We start from the raw sequence: 23058 nt of genomic DNA, 5'->3' as shown, positions 1-23058 counted from the left end.
CAGCGGGTATCCCTGCCTCGTACCCCTGTGTAAGTCAAAGCTTTGTGAGCTCATATCATTCGTCCTCACCCTCGCTCTTGGCGCCACATTCAGCAATCACACCCATGCATCAAATCCCAACCCAAACTCAAACCTTCCCAAAACTTCGAATAAGTACCGCCACTCCACCCGATCAAATGCTTTCTCCACGTCCATGGATATCATCACCTCTGGTAACAGAGCCCTCAATGGATTCATCACCACATTCAACAGTTGTCTTGTATTACTCGTAAGCTGCCTGCCCTTCAGAAAGCCTGTTTGATCTTCTGCAACCACCTGGGACAAAAGCCTCTATCCTCCCCGCCAACAACTTAGTCAGTACTTTCACATCCTTGTTCAGTAGTGATATGGGTCTATATGACCCACATTCCACCGGGTTCGTCCCTTTTTTTGGAATTAGTGTGATTACTGCCTGCGTCATTGGATCCAGCAACTCCCCCTTCTCTAGTGCTTCATTAAATGCCCCCAACAGATGTGGTGCCAGGTCCGTCATGAATTTCTTAGAAAATTCCACCGGGTACTCATCCGTCCCAGGGGCGTTCCCCGACTTCATACCCCTCATACTATCCAGCACCTCCCTCAGCCCCAGGGCTCCTCCAATGCCTGCCTCTTTGCTTCCTCCACCTGGGGAAATTGCAGCTCGTCCATAAACCACCCCATGTCCCTATCCTCTCCCCTCGGGTCCGCCTATTAAAAGGCCATGGTAGTACTCCCTAAATGCATCGTTTACCTTCCCTTGCTCCGGCACCACATCCCCAGCCCCAGTCCGTATCTTCAATATTTCCCTGGACGCAGCCTGCTTCCGCAGCTGCTGTGCCAGCATGCGGCTGGCCTTCTCCCCATACTTGTGTTGCACCCCTCTTGCCCTACGCAGTTGCCCTATCGCCCTATCCGTTGTCAGCCTGTCAAACTGCCTCTGCAACTTTTTCCTCCTCGCCAATCCCTCCATGGTGGGTACCCTCGAATATTCCCTATCCATCTTCACGATCTCGCTCACTAGACAGTCATGTTCCGCCCTCCTTTCCTTATTCACACGAACCGTAAATGAGATCATTTCTCCCCCGGACCACTGCCTTCAGTGCTTCCCAAAAAATGGCCGCCAACACCTCCACATTCTGATTCAACTCCACATACTCCTCAATCGCCGCCCGCACCCTATCACAAAAACCTCCATCTGCCAACAACTCCAAGTCAAACCTCGACCCCAACCTCTGCTCTCGTCCCGATCTAAACCAAATCTCCAGCCAGTGGGGCGCATGGTCTGAGATAACTCTTCCTGCATACTCTGCCCCCTCCATCCCAACCAAAATCTCCCGACTCACTACAAAATAATCAATCCTCGAATACACCTTATGGATGTGTGAAAGAAGGAATACTCCCTTCCCCCTGGGTTCTGAAAGCGCCATGGATCCACCATACCCATCCTCTCCATAAACCCCCCCCCCCCCAGCTCCCTTGCCATTCGTGCCCTACCCTTCGACCTAGGACTCGATTTATCCACGTTCAACTCCAGGACACAGTTAAAATCTCCTCCCATGATCAATTGGTGCATGGCCAAATCCGGAATCGCTGCCAGCAACCCCCTCATAAAACCCACATCATCCCAATTTGGGGCAAACACATTTACCAACACCACCGGTACCCCTTCCAATACCCCACTCACAATCACATATCTCCCACCCGGATCCCTTGCCTCCTTTGCACTCACAAATCCCATTTTTTTGCTCATTAAAATCGCCACTCCCCTCGATTTCAAATCAAACCCTGAATGAAAAACCTGCCCAACCCACCCCTTCCTTAGCCTAACCTGGTCCTTCACATGGAGTGCGCCTCCTGCAGAAAGATCACCCCCGCTTTTAATAGTTTATAGCACGGAAAGAGGCCCTTCGGCCCATTATGTCTGCATTGACCATCAAGCACTGAACTATTCTAATCCCATTTTCCAGCACTTAGTCCGTAGTCTTGTATGCTATGGCTTTCAAGAGCTCATCTAAATACCACCTCTACCACCCTTTCAGGCAGTGAGTTCCAGATTCCAACCACTCTCTGGGTGAAAAGGGTTTTCCTCTCATCTCCTCTGAACCCCCTGCCCATTATCTTAAATCTATGCCCCCTGGTTATTGACCCTTCCACTAAGGGGAAAAGTACCTTCTTATCCACCCTATCTATGTCCCTCAAAATTTTATAACCTCAATCAGGTCCCCTTCAGTCTTCTCTGCTCCAAGGAAAACAACTTCACCCTATCCAGTCTCTCTTGATAGCTGAAACGACCCAGCCCAGGCAATATCCTGGCACTCCACTCCATGTTCCTGCCCTATCCCTCGCAATGTGGGTCTGCTGCTCCTGCATGACAACATGCAGATTTAGTGCCATGCTAAGTGACATCGAACCTTTGTCTGCACGCATTCCAATCTCGCATATTGGTTCAACAGTCATACATTTGATTCAAACACTCACAAAAAACAAAACTGTCACATGCTTTGGCCTCAGTTCCCATGGGATACTGAGGCTGATCATGCATTCGCTCCTCTGGCCTAGCTGCCTATTCGCAAAGGTAAATTATTTGATGACCCATGAGAGACTGTTTGATAACTTGTGAACATGCCACTTAGCATGCAGGATCAGAGCTGGGCATTGATCCTTTTCCTGCACAGGTTCCAGAATCTTTAGAAGATTCCAGAATTGATCACCTCCTCGGCGATCTCCATCCAGACAGGCTTATCACACGGGCAGGTCTTCTAATGTCATCGCTCGGGATCAGCACCACCTGTCATTTCCTGACGGCCGGGAGGTGAACCTGCAGTGCAGGGCCGTGTCACTGAACATGGTCATGATGCAGAACCTCCATGTTTGTGCAAGCGGCTCTTTTAAAGCTTGTCCGTACCTCCTCCATTGTCACCTCGTGGCGAGATCCATCAATGATTATCTTCCCATGCATGCCATAGGCCCTTTAAATTTTAATTTTGTGTGCATCAGGTCCTGACACTCAAAAGGAAGAGATGCCCACTTCCAGTTCTGCCGTTGAGACCTGAGTGCTTCTTATTAAATTCCACTCATTATCAAGAGTGAATATATTGTGGTGTCTCGGCCAGGGGTGCGGGGGGACGGGGGGGTGAAATTCCATGAGGCAGGGACTTTAGATATCTGGGAGTGCAGGTTGCTCGAGATTGCGGGGGGCTCCGTAGGTACAACATTTCTAGTTTGGTGGGGAGGGTGAAAGCTGATCTGGCAAGGTGGGATGGTCTCCCTCTGTCACTGGTGGGTCGGGTACAGGTGGTTAAAATGAATGTGCTGCCGCGATTCCTGTTTATTTTTCAATGCCTGCCGATTTTCCTGCCAAAGGCATTTTTTAGAGAGATTGAAGGGATGATTACCACGTTAATATGGGGAGGGAAGGTGGCCAGAATTTAAAAGGTGATACTACATAGAGGTAGGCAGGCAGGGGGTTTGGGTCTTCCGAACCTGACGTATTATTTATTACTGGGCGGCAAATGTGGAGAAGGTACGGAGCTGGGTCAGAGGGGTTGACTCCCAATGGGGTCAGAATGGAGGAGAGTTTGGGTAGGGGGTCAGGATTGAAGGTGCTAGCGACAGCTCTTGACAGCCCCGGGGAGATACTCAGGGAGTCCGGTAGTAATAGCTTTGTTGAGAATTTGGAGGCAGTTTCGACAGCACTTCGGGTTGGGGGCAGGGTCAAGGGAAATGCCGATTCGGGGAAACCATAGATTTGAGCCAGGGAGCTGGGAGCAAAGTATGGGCTGGAGCAGGGGGAAATATTTAGATACATGCAGTTTTGAGACTTTGCCAGAAAGGAGATACAAAGCTTCCCAGTAGAGCCGGCTTCCACATTGCTGGAGGAGGTGTTGACGACAGAGGGTCTGGAGAAGGGGGTAGTATCAGCGGTTTACGGGGCTATTTTGGAGGAGGAGAAGGCACCTCTAGAAGGGATCAAGGTAAAGTGGGGGGAAGGGTTGGGAGGGGGTATGGAGGAGGAGTTCTGGTGTAAGTTGCTCCGGAGGGTGACGCCTCCACCTCGTGCGCGAGGTTGGGGCTGATACAGCTGAAGGTGGTCTATAGAGCGCACCTTACAAGGGCAAGGATGAACCGGCTCTTTGAGGGGGTAGAAGATGTGTGTGAACATTGCGGGTGGGCCCCCACAAACCACGTTCATATGTTTTGGTCCTGTCCAAAGCTGGAGGAATGCTGGAAGGAGGTGTTTAGGGTAATCTCTAAAGTGATGCACGTGAAACTGGACCCGGGCCTTCGGGAGGACATATTCGGGGTGTCGGACCAGCCGGGGTTGGAAACGGGCACGGAGGCAGATGTTATAGTCTTCGTCTCATTGATCGCCGAAGGCGAATCCTGTTAGGGGGGAGATCAAGCTCTCCATTCTGTGCCCTGGCGTGGTGTGGGGATCTGTTGGAATTCTTAATGCTTGTAAAGGTCAAATTTGAACTGTTATTGATGTGGCAATTGACATTACATTCGTTACTGATTATTGTTTATAAATTTGGGATAAAATGTGGAAAAGGAGAATTAAAAAATTTTTTTTTTTTTAAATTCCACTCATTATTCCAGAGTCAAAACAAATCTACTTAAACTTTTTTTAAATTAATTTTGCAGATGTATTTATGCTTGGAAAATAGTTCAGGTTGATGGCTTAAAAAAAACAATTTCTGCATCGGAATTTGCAGAATTCTCAACTTTGTTGTAAGAGGAGTATTCCTGTGCCGCATGTGTCTTACACTCGGTTAGAAGGAACGTTAGATTTGACATTTTGATCATTAGGCAGACACTCTCAGTGCGATCGAACAACCTCATCGCGCCCGACACGGTGCGGTGAGGCCATTAGACTCGTGGCCTGGGAACTATGCGCTCACTGGGAGATTTTGCCATGGCACCATTTAGCACTGGTCCATACAAACGTGGACTATGCATCATGGCACCTGGAGGATCTCCCTCGCTATTGGAGACCCCTAGGTGGTCAGGAACAGGGCAAGCTGGCATCCCGGCTTCCCCTCTGGCACCCGGGCACCGTGGCAGTGTCAGGTTGGCACCTTGGCACTGACAAGGTACCTGGGTGGCACTACCAGGCTGGCTGGGGCACTGCCAAGGTGGCAGTGATCCAGGGTGGCACTGCCAAGATCCGGGGCCTGAGGGGAGCCATGCCTATGAAAGGGGGTGGAGGGTATGAAGGGTGGGGGGGGTGTGAAGGGCGGATATGAAGGGGCCCCCTAAAAGGTTGGGATGGGTAAATAGTGGGGGTCCTGAAATGGGGTAGTGCCCAAATTGGGGTGGGGGGGAAAGCCTGAAGAGAGAGGCTCCTCAGAGACCCCATTGTGGGTTGCCCTCACTTGAGGGGTGTGGCGTAATGTCCAGGTGTGCGACAGATGACATTACTGTGTGTGGGGGACTCTTAGGCTCACGTAGAGGTTAGGGTACCCTTTCAAAGTGGTGGCCCGATCTCTGACGAGCCGGTCTGGCCAGCGGGTTCAGCAAGTGTGGGTAAATACTGGTGTGGATCTCATCGAAAAAGCCGACGAGAAACACCTCACCAAACCCGCCCAAAATGATGCTTAGAAATGTTTCCGTTAAATCGCGCCTCTGTGTCGTGGTCCTATTAGTTGCTCTCACTGCTCTGACAAAAGAACTTTTTTAGAGGAACACGCAAGATCTATATATTGTGAATTTGAATTGTGTACATTAGCAGGTCAGTCACCATTAATTTCAGCATCTTAACCAGTTAAGCGACATGTTCCGCATGGGAAAAATGACAACATTTTATGTTGGTTACTTTGACACATACAGTAGACCGAGTAATATTTTCGCATTGACTGTCACCTCATTACATAGAACATAGAACAGTACAGCACAGAACAGGCCCTTCGGCCCTCGATGTTGTGCCGAGCAATGATCACCCTACTTAAACCCACGTAACCCTTATACCCGTAACCCAACAATCCCCCCATTAACCTTACACTACGGGCAATTTAGCATGGCCAATCCACCTAACCTGCACATCTTTGGACTGTGGGAGGAAACCGGAGCACCCGGAGGAAACCCACGCACATACGGGGAGAACGTGCAGACTCCACACAGACAGTGACCCAGCCGGGAATCGAACCTGGGACCCTGGAGCTGTGAAGCATTGATGCTAACCACCATGCTACCGTGAGGCCGCTGTGCGGTGAATATTATGGCATCCTGATACGTGGGAAATGTGTGATGCAGTGGCTAACCTTGCACCATCGCTGAGCCTCCAGCTCACATTTTCTGTTGGATACCGTCTCCAGATTCTGACAGCTGTAACTGTCGGAAGCAAGACGGGATTGTGGTGCTCCAGTCCAGCTTCTGGGGAGTGATAGACCACATCATTGTGCACATCATGGCAGCACGGTAGCATAGTAGTTAGCACATTTGCTTCACAACGCTAGGGTCCCAGGTTCGATTCCCAGCTTGGGGCACTGTCTGTGCGGAGTCTGCACGTTCTCCCCGTGTGTCCATGGGTTTTCTCCGGATGCGCCGGTTTCCTCCCACAGTCCAATGATGTGCAGGTTAGGTGGATTGGCCATGCTAAATTGCCATTCGTGTCCAAAATTGGTTGGTTGCTGGGTTACAGGGATGGGGTGGAGGTGTGGGTTTTGATAGGGTGCTCTTTCCAAGAGCCGGTGCAGACTCGATGGGCCGAATGGCCTCTTTCTGCACTGTAAATTCTCTGATTCTACATCACGCATCAATCCTGAAATCATCTGTAATCGAGCAGACCCGGTCAGGTGCTTTGAAAGGATGTGGGCATTAGTACACAAATACCGTAGGAGGCATAGAAAAACAAGGGCCGGGATTCTCCCCTACCCGGCGGGGCTGGGTGTCCCGGCTTGTCGGAGTGGCGTAAACCACTCCGCCGTCGGGCTGCCCCAAAGGTGCGGAATTCTCCACACCTTTAGGAGCCAAGCCCTCACATTGAGGGGCTAGACCCGTGCCGGAGTGGTTCCCACTCCGCCGGCTGGCATGAATGGCCTTTGGCGCCACGCCAGCCGGGGCCGAAAGGACTTCGCGGGCTGGCGTAATTCTGCGCATGCGCCGGAGCATCAGCGGCTGCTGGCATCATACCGGCACATGCTCAGGGGAGGGGATCTCTTCCGCGGAAGAAAAAGAGTGCCCCCACGGCCCAGGCCTGCCTGCCGATCAATGGGCCCCGAACGTCGGGGGCACCCCCCGGAGTCAGATCGCCCCCCCCCAGAACCCCGGAGCCCACCCGCGCCGCCAATCCCGCCGGTCAGGTACGTGGTTTAAACCACGCCAGCGGGAGAGGCCTGTCAGCGGCGGGACTTCGGCCCATCGCGGGCCGGAGAATTGCCGCGGGGAGCCCGTCGACCGGCACGGGGGAACCGGCGCGGCGCAGTTCCCGCCGTCGTGCAATCTCGGGGGGCGGAGAATTCGGGACACGGCGGGGGCGGGATTGACGCCGGCCCCAGGAGGTCGGAGAATTCCGCCCAAGATATCATTTAAATGGAGAGAATCTTGGAGGATGCTGCGCTGCAGAGGGATCGTACGTAAAGAACTAAAAGTTAGCATACAGGCACAAGTTATGACAAAGGCAAATAGAATGTTAGCTTTTAATGCAAAGGCGGTGGAGAATGAACATGTTGAAATCTTTTTTTACTGTGCATTGTGAGACCACACCTGGAATACTGCATACAGTTTTGCTAGCCTTGGAGAGACACATTTGCCAATGAGGCAATTCAGAGACGGCTCCACACAGCTGATTCCTGGGATGAAGGGGTTATCCTCTGAGAAAAGATTGAACAAACAACAAAGAAAAGTACAGCATAGGAATGGGCCCTTCGGCCCTCCAAGCCTTCCATGCTACCCGTCTAAACTAAAATCTTCTACCCGTCTGGGGTCCGTATCCTTCTATTCCCATCCTATTCATGTATTTGTCAAGATGCCCCTTAAATGTCACTATCATCCCTGCTTCCACCACCTCCTCCGGCAGCGAGTTCCAGGCACCCACTACCCTCTGTGTAAGAGATTTACCTTGTACATCTCCTCTAAACCTTGCCACCTAGTAATTGCCCCCGCTACCCTGGGAAAAAGTCTCTGACTATCCACTCTGTCTATGCCCCTCATAATTTTGTAGACTTCTAGCAGATCGCCCCTCAACCTCCGTTGTTCCAGTGAGAACAAACCAAGTTTATTCAACCTCTCCTCATATCTAATGCGCTCCATACCAGACAACATCCTGGTAAATCTCTTCTGCACCCTCTCTAAAGCCTCCACATCCTTCTGGTAGTGTGGCAACCAGAATTGAACACTATACTCCAAGTGTGGCCTAACTAAGGTTCTATACAGCTGCAACATGACTTGCCAATTTGTATACTCAATTTTTCTACTAATTATTTGAGTTTCAAATAATTAGATCTCTGAGGAGCCTATCTGGCCAGCGGGTTCAGTGATAAAAAAAATGAAAAAAGTGTGGGTAAATACCGGTGTGGATCTTACCGAAAAAGCGGGTGGGATTTCACTGACATGTTACAATAATCTGAAGGGGTAGGATGCTGAGAGGCACAGTTTACAATAAAGAGTCTCCCTTCGGAATTCTCTCCCCCAGAGAACAGGTGAAGGTTGGACCCTTCAACATATTCAAAGGAAAGTGAAGTTGAGGCCACTGTCAGATCACCCATGATCTTATTGAATGAGGGAGCAGTCTCGATGAGCTAAATGGCCACTCCTCTTAATTGTTATGTCCTTCTTTTGTTCTTTGATGGGATGTAGGCGTCACATATGTTGCCCATCCCTAATTGCCCATGAGGTGCACTTAATTGGAAATTTTTCGTCCTACCCCAGTCTGGCCTACGTGTGACTCCAGAGCCACACAGCGAAGCAGTTGAGTCTTAAATTCACAAGGACGAATAATAAATAAATAAAACATTTCTAAAATAATCCATACTCCAGTATAAACAGTTAGTAATAGGATACATTTTCCTGGTCTCCTGTCTGAGGGCACTGGATGATCTGGATGATCCATTGATTGGCAGGTGTGCACTACGATAAGACAATATTCTATCCATTAACTTAAATGGGGTCCTTACTGCGATAAGCTCTTCCCCTCTTAACGCATCCAGGCAATTCACAGCATTCTGGTGGATGAACGTGAAAAAGGACCCCAATTGACAGAATTTGGATGCTGCCTTTGGTTACTAATTAGAAACATCTTCAATTGCCATGGCCTGAAGTACTCAACCTCCAAATGATCTAAAACAGCTGATGGTTTCCCTGCTTTCAATCTAGTTGGACTGTAGAAATTAAGCACACACTGTAGTGGATTTGTGTCTCAGCATATTTGATGACACCTATAAAAGTTTAGTGGTCTTGTTCACATCATTTTTCTAATGCGTTGTCATTGCTTAATTCCTTTTTCTTGATGAATTTCTCCATTCTTTAGCAATATTTCCATGCTGGAGGAAATGGCCTCAAGAAGACATTCTTAGAGAAGAGCCCGGACATGCAGTCGTTGAAATATGCACTCAGCCTCTACACTCAAACTACCGATGCTCTGATTAAAAAATTTATCAACACCCAGTCTTTGCAAGGTAAGGAGTGACGAATGAATGTTAAGTTAGATTGCATCATTAATATGTAGGCAGGAAAAGGCTTTTTAGGAATATATTTTATCTGACATGTTTTGCCTTTGTTATATTGCTGCCTGCATTTCACATAAACTTGCATTTCTATAGTTCTTTCATGACCACAGGACACCCCAAAGTTCTTTACAGCACTGAAGTACTTCTGAGGTATACTCAGTGTCATAATGTAGGAAACATAGCAGGCAATTTGACTAAACAAGCTCCCACAAAAAGAAATGCGATAACAACCAGTTAATTTGTTTTTGTGATGTTGCTTGAGGCTAAATATAAGCCAGGGCACCAGGGTAAATCCCTGTTCTTCTTTGAATAATGTCATGAGACCTTTTACAGCCGCCTAGCGGAGATACTGATGTGACCATCAATTCACAAGACACGTGATTGGAAGTGAACAGTGGTTTTAATAGTCTGACAACAGAGCCTGCCTGTGACGAGATGAACTAAGAGCAGGCTTACGACTGCAGAGCTTTATACTTCCGGTTAGTGGGAGGAGCCATGGGCGGAGCCAAGGGTGGAGCCCAGTACAAACTCATCTTCCCCTAGGGGCAGAGCCGCGCAACGGCTCGTATACAGAGCCCACGACGACACAATACATGTTATACAACACAGTGTGAATTACTAGGTATATAATTCACCACAGATACTAGTCAGGGCTGTTTAATGTCCCATTCAAAAGATGGCAACCCCCAATAGGGCGGTGTTCCCTAAGTATTGCACTCCAGTGCCAACGTTGATTTGTGTGCTCAAGTCTCTGGAGAGGGGCCAATCCATAACCCTTTGACTCAAAGGCAAGAGTGCTCCCACCGAGCCATTGCTGACAGAAGTCAAATAGCTTGAAGAAAGCCCCACAGGCGAGTATACAAGAGACCAGTGTCATTGTACACATTTCGTGGCTGGAGAAAAACAAATCCGTATGATTTTTTTCAGTTTTATTTCAGTGTTGCTGTGCATGATTTGTTGAAGAATAAGTGTGATGTGGTGATATTGTTGGAAGTAACAACATGCAGCATTATGGAATGTTTACACACACAAATCATGACATTTCTGCTGTTGCACTCCACTGCTGATACTAGTAAGAAACAAACAGTTTGATGACTTGATCTAGGGTGTTTTGCTGGTGCATGTGCAGGTATATCTTCATTGGGGAAAGTGGCCAGGATTTCTTGCATTTGGTGCTTTTCCAACAGTACGATCTCTCCTCTGCCAGCATCCAGCATAAAGGGTCTGGGTTAGATTGCTGAACACAAGATCACTCGCCCCTGGAAGAACCCCTCTGGAAGAGTACCCACACATCCATACGCCACCTTCTGGCCTGCTCTCATTACACTGACGCAGTGCCTTCCCGATCCAGGAGTTTTGGGGTCATGGGTCAATGCGCACAGATGCTTTATCCAAATTGCAGTGGGGAGGGGCAGAATGGAAGTCAGGTGTTAGCCGAGAGAAAGGTAGGGGAATTTGAAAGTTTTCAGCTCCTGCAACTCAGATTAAGGCAAAGGTGTGGGAGTCGATCAAAGTGCTGGAAATAGCAAGACTGGCAACATCTGTGGAGAGAGAAACAGAGTTAATGGGTGGGATTTTCCGCTGCGACTCTGCCTCACTACCACTGCCAGCGAGGATGGAGAATTTGAGGCTCAGCCAAATCTCCATTCACTGCGGCTGAACGGAGGATCCCGTCAGCGTGAAGGAACGGAGTATCAAAGTCAATGGGCTGGATTCTCCACCGGTGGGATGCTCTATTTTGCCGGTAGCCCGGGGGTTTTCCAACGGCGTAGGGCTGCCACACAATGGGAAACCCCATTGACCAGCCGGCGTAACGGAGATCCCGCCGGCGGGGTGAAACTGAAATGTGGCGGGGCGGAGAATCCAGCCCATTGTTTCGAATCAAATGGACTTCTTCAGAAGTGGTGTCAATTTTGACCTGCTCTTGAGGAGGGTGCAGATCCTGGGGAAAGCTGGTGAGAGAACACTTTGTGGGGGAGAAAATTTTTGTGAGAAAGAATAATAAAAGATGGCGCTCTCATCCATTCAACTGTAATCAGTGAGCATTTCCCTGATGACATTGCTATTTCATGAAAAACACAGGGCGAAATTCTCCGCCCCCCACGACGGGTGGGAGAATAGCGGGAGGGCCTTCCCGACATTTTTGCCACCTTCCCGCTATTCTCCCCCCCCCCCCCGCCGAAGTCCCGACCCGAATCGCTGCCGCCGTTTTTTTACGGCCGGCAGCGATTCTCAGCTGCTAGATGGGCCGAAGTCCCAGCCCTTTACGCCGTTTTTACGAACGGCAAACACACCTGGTCTTGCCGTTCGTAAAAACGGCATGACTAACTTGCTATTAATAACCATGGCACCGATTGGCACGGCCGTACCACGGCCGTGCCAAGGGTGCCATGGGCCCGCGATCGGTGGGCACTGATCGCGGGCAGCGGGCCCGATGCCCGCGCACTACTTGTCCTTCCGCTGCCCCGCAGTATCCATTCGCGGGGCGGCTGAGGGGCAACCCGGCCCGCGCATGCGCGGGTTTCGCGCAAAACGCGATGACGTCACCCGCGCATGCGCGGGTTGGAGTCTTCCAAACTGCGCATGCGCGGCTGACGTCATATGACGCGTCAGCCGGCGCTAACTCCGGCAAGCGGGCTTACCGATTTTCGTTAAGCCCGTCTTGCCGGAGCCTACGGCGTCGGGCTGCTAGCCCCGACCGGGGACCAGAATCGGTCCCCGGTCGGGAAGGGGCGCGCGGCCGTAAAACCCGCCCGGGTTTTACGGCAGCTTTACGATTTCTCCCGTTTTGGGAGAATCGCGCCCACAGCTTTTTGACATTAAATAAGATTGTAAATATGGCAATTTGCTGCTTGATGAATAATTCTGCTTATAATGCCCCAGGAATTATTTTGTTACTCGATTTCATAAATCTTTCTGTCCCTTTGATGCTTTCATACTGAAGTAAATTTAGCCCCTACAGGATGATGCCATAGTCCATATTGTAGAGCACAATATTTGCAACTTAACAATTGACCTGAATTGTAATTGTACATGTTCGTGCCCCCCAGCCCATTCATTATGAAAGTGAAAGGTAAAACAGGAACATAAATCATTTTGCTGTTATGCTGCATTTACTAGTCGAAATGAAACGTCTCCCTCATCCACTATTCACTTTCAGATTTTACACATCCAGATTTTATTCTTATTAACTTAAATGCAAAAAAATGATTGTGAATGCCCATGAAAAGGGAATGTTTTGTTGAGTTTGTTTTATATTTTAATTTTTGTGGACGTGCAGTCGAAAACATTGAAATTTATTAAAGTTATGACCCTACCCTTAAATACGCGACATTGTATAAATGTATATGAAGTGCAATTCTATCAAGGTTTTTTTCAATGCTGAAGATATGTTGCAAACATTAAAATGCTTCAATGGGCTCCAATTTATGGAGGAACACATCATTGTTCTGATCGCTTACTGAATTTGCTGCACATTTATAACATTTAGGGCTTTAAGAGAGGCCACATAAGAATTAGAATTTAAAACAAAATCAATCGCTTATTCTCGCCATTTTAAAATATCGCTGGGAAACATCCTGTGAAACTTTTAGCGAATTACAGCAAAATTATAAATGCTAAACATGATAAAACTAGGAATGTTTTCAGAGAAAAAATGACTGAGGTGACAAAGCCTCTTGAGTACAGGTTTTTTATGGTGTGGTCCACATGTTGTTTGTCATTGGAGTCTTGCATTCCTTGGTTGAATTTGCTTGGTTACCATTTGGTATGTTCCTGATGGACTCACCACCATAACTGGTGGAATGAACTGGTACAAGTAAAACTGATGCAAGTTTATAACAGTTAAACACTGCGGCTGATCTTTAATGGTATGAGCACAATGCAAATTTGTTATAGCACTTTCTTTTCTAACTTACTTCCTTACCGCTGGACATTAGACCAGAGTGACGCATCCCAACTCGTAGCTTTGTGACAAAGCACAGCAAATGGCAGGGTACCTCAGGTTGCAGGAAAATCACCACACACAGTAAACTAATTATGATACTACAGGCTAAGTAGGGTATGAATTATGTTTTATTATAATTTTGGCAGATGCCAGTCTTCAGTCAATTCGATTCACTCCAAGTGATATCAAGAAATGGCTGAAGGCACTTCATTCAGCAAAAGACAATGGGCGGTATTCTCCGCTCCCGATAAAAATCGGGATGGCCGTCGTGAAATTGGCCGAGCTTCACGACGGCCTCGGGGCCCGCTCCCCGCACCTAATTCACCCCCACCCGGGGGGCTAGGAGCGGGCCCCCGTCGTCGAGGTCGCGGCCGGAAATGACGCGAAAACGGCGCATGCGCGGATGACATCCGCTCGCAGATGGCACGAACCCGCGCATGTGTGGTGCCGTCTTTCTCCACCGCCGCCCGGCAAGACGTGGCGGCTTGATCTTGCCGGGCGGCGGAGGGGAAAGAGTGCGTCCGTTTTGGACGCTGGCCCGACGATCGGTGGGCACCGATCGTGGGCCCGTCCCCTCCCGAGCACAGTCGCGGTGCTCCTGTCCCAATCGGACCCCTAGATTTCCCAAACGGGCATCTGGCACCCGTGTCACGAATGCAGCGACCAGGTGTGGTTGCTGCCGTGGTGAAACAGGCGTGAAGGGCTGGCCGCTCGGCTCATCGGGCTCCGAGAATCGCCGTTCGCCGTGAAAAACGGCGAGCGCCGATTGTTCCGAGCCGGGGGCGGGGGGGGGGGGGGAAGAATCGCTGGGGGCGCCAGGGGGGTGTAAGAAATGTCGGGAGGCCCTCCCACGATTCTCCCACGCCTCGTGGGGAGCGGAGAATTCCGCCCAATGAAACACAGCAATATCCTTGCTGCAGTGCAGAAGATGTGTGCACCAGACCTAGTTGCACTCCTAGATAAGTTGTTCCAGTACAGTTACATGACATCTATCTGACAATGGGAAAAATTGTCCAGGTATGTCCTGTCCACTAAAAGCTGGACAAATTCAATCCATTTAATTAACACAATGGGCGGATTTCTCCCAAAACGTTTCTAAGCTAAACCTTCCTTTGAGATAGCCTTCAGTTGTCAATCAAGAGGCTTGTAAAATTCAATGGAGTGTGAAATGAAATGTAAACAAAGGGATAAAAGAAGCACACCAACATTGAATCCACAGAGCTTATTGACATTTCAAGGGTAGTGAAATGAAATGTAAGCAACCAAGTACAAAGGGAAAACCTCAAGGGGAGTGAAATTGTTCTCCAAGAAACAAGCTGCAGAATGGTTCTTTCCTGTGACAGGATTTTAGGCCAGGTGGGCTGCAGCTATGCTTTGTCCTGTTATGGGGTGTTCAACATGAAACAAAGCAGGCTTCAAGGCTTCACAAACCCAAAAAGATCCCCATCCCATGGGAGACCCCTGACATGGATCCCTCTAACCCAGCCCGAGCTCCACAACCCCAGCTCCTTTGAAGGACCACTGCCCCACTATGGCTTTTGGCCAATGGCTGCCATGCCTTGTGCTCCCTGGAGTTAAGTGGACAGGGGTACTAACTCCTTGCTCCCCCATGTATCCATGGCACCGGATCCCTGGTTTTAAGGACCAGTAATGATTCATGCCCGGGTGACTTCCTCTTGAGGGGGAGGGAGGAGCGGTGGTAGGCTGGTGGGAGATGACTGGGGGCTGCTACATTCGACTTTAATATCACTAATGAGATTAAAACGAAAGCAAATTAGCTGGAGCGGGTCGGGAGAATGGGAACTGTTTTGTGCCTGCCGCAAATCTGTTTCGGGGCTCTCCTGCAATTCTCCTGACATAGCGGGATTTGCGCTTGCACAGCGTGGCCGGAGAATCACCCCCAATGAGCCTACTGTCAGTCATCAGCAAAGTGATGGAAAGTTTCATTGACAGAGCTATCAAGCAGCACTCACACAGCAATAAACTGTTCACTAATGCTCAGTTTAGCTTTCACTGGGATTACACAGTTCCAGACTTCATTTCAGCCTTGGTCAATCAGGGCCAAAAGAGCTGAATTCAAGGTTTGCGATGAAAGTGCCCCTCCTTGACAAGGAGGCAGCCTTTGGCCAAGTGTGACTTAATAAAGACACGGAGGGTCACACCGAGTAAAATGAGAACAAAGTTTTATTTACACAAACAATATGTACACTACCTGGTAGATCCTCCTGGGTTCCTCGCTGTTCAGTGCCTTACTGGCTGACCTTATGTACATTGGTTAATTGAGACACCCTGCCCCTAGCGGGGGAGCTTGTATTCCGCAAGGAGGACAGGGATAATGAGCATTCCCACCCCGTAGGTCCCATGCGGGATATTACATGGGATCAAGGAGCCCCAGCAAAACTGAAGTCTCTAAGAATCAGGTAGAAAACATTGTACTGACTGGAACTATACCTCGAACAAAAGAATATGGTTGTGTTTGTTAGAGAACAATCATCTCAACCCAGGACAGCGCTGCAGGAGTTTTAACAACGTCCAATGTCTAACCATTTTAGCTGCTTCATCAATGACTTTCCCTCCATCATAATGTCAGAAGTTCACTGACTCGCCCCGATATTGAACCAAACCATGTTGACACAGAGCACGACCCGGGCATGGGCTAAGTGGCAAATAACATACTTGCCACGCAAGTGCCAGGCAATGGCCATCTCCAACAAGGAGAATCTATCCATCTGTCCTTCACATTTAATGGCATTACCATCATTGCATATCCCACTATCAACATCCTGAGGGTGATTTATTGACCATCAATTTGACTGGACCAGCCTGGTAACTACTGAACTGTTGTAGCTAGAAGAAGGTCCTGTGCGGGAGTAACACACCTCCTGGCTTCCTAAAGCCTTTTCACCATCCATAAGTCGCAATTAAGAAGTGATGAACACTCTTCAATTGATTCAATTACTACAGCTCCAACAATACTCAGTAAACTTGATTCCATTCAAGACAAAGCCTTCTTGATCACCCCATCCACCAACTTAACCCTTCACTCCTTCTACCACTGGCACACCGTGATTGCAGTATCTACCATATATCAGATGCTCACCAAGCCTCCTGCGGCAACACCTTCCAAGATTATTATTGCTACCACCTGAAAGAACAAGGATGCCAGGTGTGTACTACCTAACAAGCTATCCTCAATGCCAATCGCCCTCCTGACTTGGAAGTATTTTGCTGTTCCTTTGCTATTAATATTCTGGAATTCCCTCCCTGATAGCACTGTGGATGCACCTACACTATTAGGAATGCAGTGATTCAGGAAGATGACTCAACATCACCTTCTGGAGGGCGATCAGGGATGAAGTCATTGCCAGCGAAGCCCACATCCCGTGAACAAAAAATAAAATTGTGTTATTCACTAAGAGCAAAGCCATTAAAATACAAAATTTTAAATTGTAATCTCACACTGAACATATTCAGTGCTGAACATGTTATGTAATCGATGTTAAAATGCATATTCCTTTGATTAATGCAGCCAAAAAGAATACACTTCCAAAAATCAATTTTGGTAAAATAGAGCCAGCAACTAAAACAGGCGTATTGTAACATGGAGGAGTATATCCTGCGTGATTGTACCATTGCACTGATCAAAAACAATTGAAGCTAATTCAACATGGTAGTGAATAATGAAATCTGACTGCTAACCGTAGTCTTAACAGAATCACTAAAGCAGAGCAACATATGGCAACACTGGGCATCGTATTGACCTGTCACCATAAAATAGATGAGATTTATTAGAAGCTCAAAAGTCTCAGCTCATCTTTACCAACTTTTAAATTCCCAGAAGGTTTTGCAAAATTGAAAAGCGCACTTCAACCAAATGAATTGTGTTTTCTTTTCCTTGCAACAAAACAGAAAGATCACAAGAACAGTCAACGGTTATGCTTTTGAATCTGAACTGCTGGACCCCCAATTCTTGTGGCTGAGCATCCAGCTATGCCTTCTAATGCTTTGATTGCCTTACCTTGCCTGGGGGATTATTTCAATCCTTGATGTCCTCTGGTGTTATTGAAGGACTTGTCAGGGTTTACCTTCTATCTATTGTTCAGTAAATTTCTAAATCTTTGTACCATCTCCCATAACCTTCAGTTTTCCAGGCTGTATAGCTTGAACTTCTCTAATCTCACCCAATTTGCTGCTCTTCTTTATATATTTGTCCTTCTCGTTCGGTGTTCAGGATTGAGTTGCTGTTTTTCTTCCCGCACCTAGTGGTGTACAAGGCAGATTTTAAAATGTTCCTGGAGCAAATTCTTTCCTAGAACAAGTCGTTAGCCTGGTGCCAGAGGCTTATTGCTTGAGAGGCGCCACTCCACGTCAAACATGGTTGACTCCCACTCTTACCATCTACTGTTGGATGGTTGGAAGGATTTTTGCAGGTTGACACCCAATCTGTTTGACCACGTTATGAACACACCTTCCTTGGCCATCAAGTATTGGGAAGGGACACGAACAGGGAGCTTCTGGATCAAAGGCAGGGGCGCCACCCACTGCACCACAAGAACTCCTTCAGAACAGAGTGCAGTACCCAACAGCTGAAAGTGGAACAACTGAGGAGTCATGGTTTTTTTTTTGCCTGGTTTTGCTGTGATCTCATGAACACGCAGGTTTGCTCAGTGCACTTCCTTGAGCATCAGTGAATTGCGACGAACTCAAACCTGAGCAATCAGTCCAAATAATCATGCTGCTGAATCATGTGTAGATGCTATAAATGATTCCAAATGCATCAATCCAAATATGGGGGGGATTCTCCGGTCCCCCAGCCACCTGTTTCTCAGTGGTGCGCCATTCGCTGGCGGTGGGATTCTCTACTCTCGCCGCTTGTCAGTGGAATTTCCCATTGAAGCCACCCCACACCACCAGGAAAGTCATGGGCACTGGGAATCCCAATGGCCGGAGAATTCGGGTCATGACGTTTGCACATTTTGGAGCAAATGGCGGCACCAAGGAGATGAGACTTTTTCCACATTATAGGTGATGGGCGAGCGCTTGTGGCCCCATCCACCACAGGTGCAAATCCCATTAACACCATGGAGGGGGCAAGAGGGCCAAAACAGGATTTGCGCCGACGAGATCTCGGTTTCAGATCTCCCTCCCCGGCCCTCAACTCCACTTCCACCTGGCTGGTGACGTGATCCTTAATTTGAATAAACTTAAACGGCTTTAAGTGACTGCTCACGATGGATCCTTCCTCCACCCCAGGTGGTGTGATATCACGCCGGCACGAATTGGTTTTCAAAAGAAAAAGACAGTTGTGATGACCTTACCGGGGGTGTGGAAGTGCCTAGAGGCCTGGGGGGGAGGAGGGGATTGGAGAGTAAAGCCTGGGCATTGCTCCCTGGCAGTGCTGAATGGGAACTGACAAAGGAGTAGCTCTCCTCCATTTTTGGGAGGGCGGTGTGGAAAGTTCGCCTTGTGTGTGTGTGGGGGGGGTTAGAGGGAAGAGCCCCGATGACAGCACGGGGGTGGTGGGGGAAGAGCTCCCCCCCGACAGGCCAGTGGTTCGGGGGGAGGGGGGGCCCTGAAACTCTGGGAGTGCTGCTCCATTGTCCATGGTGGGGTTGAGGGAAAATATTATAAATGCAGATGGGGGAGCCCTTTAAAGGTGGGACCCCGCTGTCCATGGAGCTGGTGTTGCTGGCTCTACCAGGCCCTCCCCTACCAGACGACATAAATCATGGCCCAGATTCTCCATGAATTGAATGCCAGAAACTCCGGCCTGAAACCCAGCTGTGTTTCGGGAGAGAATCACGCCGGTTTTCAGTCAGAGCCTGACACTGAAAAATTGTGGGAAAATTATGCCCAAGGTCTTAAACCTTCGCATTTGAGGCGAGGAAACCACAATATATCCTCAATGGATCAAAAGAATTACTTATTGCAAAATGTAATCCAAAGGGTTTTAGGGACATGCATGGAGGAAGTCCTGCCAGATTTAGATGGCTGTGTGGAATACATAGACATACAGAGAAAATAGAAGCAGTAGGAGGCCATTCGGCCCTTAGAGCCTGATCCGCCACTCAGTATGATCCGCCACTCATTATGATGTAATGGCTGATATCAAGTTCAATACCCTGATCCCATCTTCCCCTCAATGTCCCTTGACCCCTTTAGCCCGAAGAGCTAGATCTAATTCCTTCTTGAAATTACACAATGTTTTCGCCTCAACTATTTTCTGCAGTTGTGAATTCCACAGATTCACCACTCTTTGAGTTAAGAAATTTTTCCTCGCTGATGTGTAGGCAGGGGTCAGAGGACACCACCTAGGGGGAGTAGCCTGGGAATACGCCCATACAACCTGTGGCCCTAATTTCACAGTAGGCAGTCAGTGGCGTGCGCCGCTGTATGGCTGCCTTGCAGGCTGCAGCAATGGTGTTCCGTGCCCGTCCACTCCGACTCCACACTCCACCTCTTGGCTACTCCCCCTGGCCCTGATAGAAGCCCCCCAGCCAGTGGCACGTCTGTCAGCAAACTATGGCGATGTTGGACATTTTCCGTACCCCCTCTCTCTCCCTCAGCAGCCACAGAGCCTGTTTCACGATTTTTAGAGGCACAAGTGAACAGCGCCGTCGGGAATTCGACCCAGTGGAGGCGGAGAATCACGGAGGCCCTAGAGAATACCGTGTCAGGCCGCTGATGATATGCAATCAGCGTTTACTGTGCGTGCATTCATGAACGCATTGCTGCCACTTTCTGAGCACCGGAGAGTTGTGATTTGGCGTGAAATGGCGACAATTTTGGCTTCAAAATCGATTCTCCGTCCAATCGTGTTTTGCGATTCCGGCCTTGGCCGACGGAGAACCCCACCCAGGATCTTTGCACTGAATGTAAATCTCATAATGCACAAACGTTTTGAAGTTTTGTGTGACCTTAAACCAGGGGTGAAAAACCTTAATAACAAGAGACATTTTAAAAAACTTAGTCAAAATACAATGGCCGGGATTTCCGGATCCCCATCATGTGTTTTCCGGCAGTGGATTTGGCTTGCCATTGGCCACAAGTGATATCTTCTGGTCCCTCCGAAGTCTATGGCATTTTGTACGGCCCACCCACTGCAGAGGTTTGACTTCGGTGGGGCCGGAATGTCCCGTCCAATATCTTAAAGAGTCGCAATGCTGTTAGTCAATGGCAATAATGAAAAACAGCCGACACGTTTCAACAACGTTTTGAAGGATTTTTGTTTTTTAAATGTCTCAATTGAATGATATTTTTCTCACAAGTACAATGTTAATAAAAGTTTTTAAAAGTGGAACGAGCCATTTAATTATTGGGTTTGCTCGATCGTGGCCAGGCGCCACAAGTGAATCCTTAATGAGTCACATGAACCTCAAGAGCCACAGCTTGCAGACCCCCTGCTTTAACCCTCCACTTCAGAAAAAGAATCATACCTACTAGCACTGTTAGTAAATTTGGAAAAATCTCCCATGACATTTCAGTTTCGGGAATCTCTTCGTCAACAGGAAAAGCATTACTCACTGGTTCTGCCTATACCTCAAAACATCTGTATACACATGTAAAATCTTATCAGTCTGTTACACAATTAGAGGAAGCAAACCATCAAACATATTAAACCTGTCTCTCTCATTGTGTCACATCAGCAATTACTCCCATTTAAAACACACATTATTGCCAATATCCAATCAAAATAATTTTGATGATGGATCACTGTCCTGGATGATGGCAGCTCCAGCAACACTGAAGAAACTCGACATCATCCAGGACAAAGCAGCACACAGTAGCAGCCGCGTGTACCATTACCAGGGCTCCTTCGAAAGCACCTTCCAAACCCACAACCTCTAATGCCTAGAAGGATAAGGACAGCAGATACATGGAACCACCACCACCTGGAGGTTCCCCTCCAAGCCACTCACCATTCTGACTTGTAACTAGATCGCCGTTCCTTTACTGTCACTGGGTCAAAATCCTGGAACTCCCTTCCTAACTGCGCCACGGTGTACCTACACTACACGGACTGCAGCAGTTCAAGAAGGCCACTCACCATCAGCTTCTCAAGGGCAATTAGGGATGGGTAACAAATGCTGGCCTAGCCAGTGACACACACATTCTATAAACACATTTTTAAAATGTAATAGAGGGAAACGAAGGTTAATAGCTTGGAATTCACCTCCCTAGTACTGTTGTGGGAGTGCCATCCTCATAAGGACTGTAGCAGTTCAAGGAGAAGGTCCCCCGTCCCCAACACATCGTTGGGACTTCTATATTTAGGCCATAAATGCAAACTTAGCAGCATCACCAACATCTGGAAAAAAATATCTGTGTGTTCTGTGCGCAAAGGAAACCTATGCCCCCTGTGTGTAATTCATAGTGACCTCTGCAGATTGCTTGCTTCTGCCACCCTGTGAATATCTGCCTGTGGTGTTGTATCGGTTCTCTCTTGTAGCAATCCAACTGATGGGAGTTGATATTTCCGAATGTGACTCTACACATTGTTCGTAGAGAATGGTAGAGGATCAGTGGCCAACAGTTGAATAACACCTGAAACAATTTCTATGGATGGTTTGCTCCCTTACACTGGTATTCCAGAAGATGTATTCAGCCTCGCTAGTGGCACTAACTTTTAGTGCTCTGTCAAATTACGTTCCTCCAGGTTGTCTAACTTAAGCTACGACCATCTTCCCTGATTTCCCAGAGGAAGGAACATTATACAAACAGCAAACTACCAAAACTCATCCATTGTTGACTTCACTCTCTCCAGAAATCTATACAGCTTTAAAGTCAGGCTTTAATTATGTCAGCCTTAGGAGCAATCAGAACATTGTTGAGCGATTAAACCATGGGCGCGATTCTCCCAGAGGGGGAGAAATCGTAAGGCTGGCGTCAAATCCGGGCGGGTTTGGCGCCAGTCCCCCCCTCCCCGACCGGGAACCGATTCTGGTCCCCGGTCGGGGCTAGCATGCCGCCGCCGTAAACTCCGGCATCGCGGGCTTAACGAATTTCGTTAAGCCAGCTTGCCAGAGTTTGCGCCGGCTGACGCGTCATATTACGTCAGCCGCGCATGCGCGGATTGTAAGACTCCAACCCGCGCATGCGCGGATGACGTCATCGCGCATTTGCGCGAAACCCGTGCATGCGCGGGCCGGGATGCCCCTCAGCCGCCCCGCGAAGTGATACAGCGGGGCGGCGGAGGGACAAAGAGTGCGCGGGCATCGGACCCGCTGCCCGCGATCGGTGCCCACCGATCGCGGGCCCATGGCGCCCTTGGCATGGCCGTGGTACTGCCGTGCCAATCGGTGCCATGGTTTTAAAAATCGGGACTTTACGGCCGTTTTTACGAACGGCCAGACCAGGTGTGTTTGCCGTTCGTAAAAACAGCCGTAAAGGGCTGGGAACTCGGCCCATCGGACAGCTGAGAATCGCTGC

General features: G+C 48.7%; 1 protein-coding gene across 6 annotated transcripts in view; it reads left to right on the top strand.

Annotated features, from left to right (window-relative positions):
• The window catches only part of LOC119974369 (protein unc-13 homolog C-like), a 532106-nt gene that overhangs the window by 474657 nt on the left and 34391 nt on the right, over positions 1-23058 (top strand). For all 6 annotated transcript variants that reach the window (XM_038813153.1, XM_038813157.1, XM_038813155.1 and 3 more), the window contains one exon: positions 9485-9632. In XM_038813153.1, coding sequence (XP_038669081.1) covers positions 9485-9632 — 148 coding nt within the window. The remainder of the gene's footprint in view (positions 1-9484; positions 9633-23058) is intronic.

The sequence above is a fragment of the Scyliorhinus canicula genome, chromosome 12 (genome assembly GCF_902713615.1).
Source record: "Scyliorhinus canicula chromosome 12, sScyCan1.1, whole genome shotgun sequence".
NCBI classification, from domain to species: domain Eukaryota; kingdom Metazoa; phylum Chordata; class Chondrichthyes; order Carcharhiniformes; family Scyliorhinidae; genus Scyliorhinus; species Scyliorhinus canicula.
This window is presented reverse-complemented; position numbering and strand designations above follow the sequence as displayed.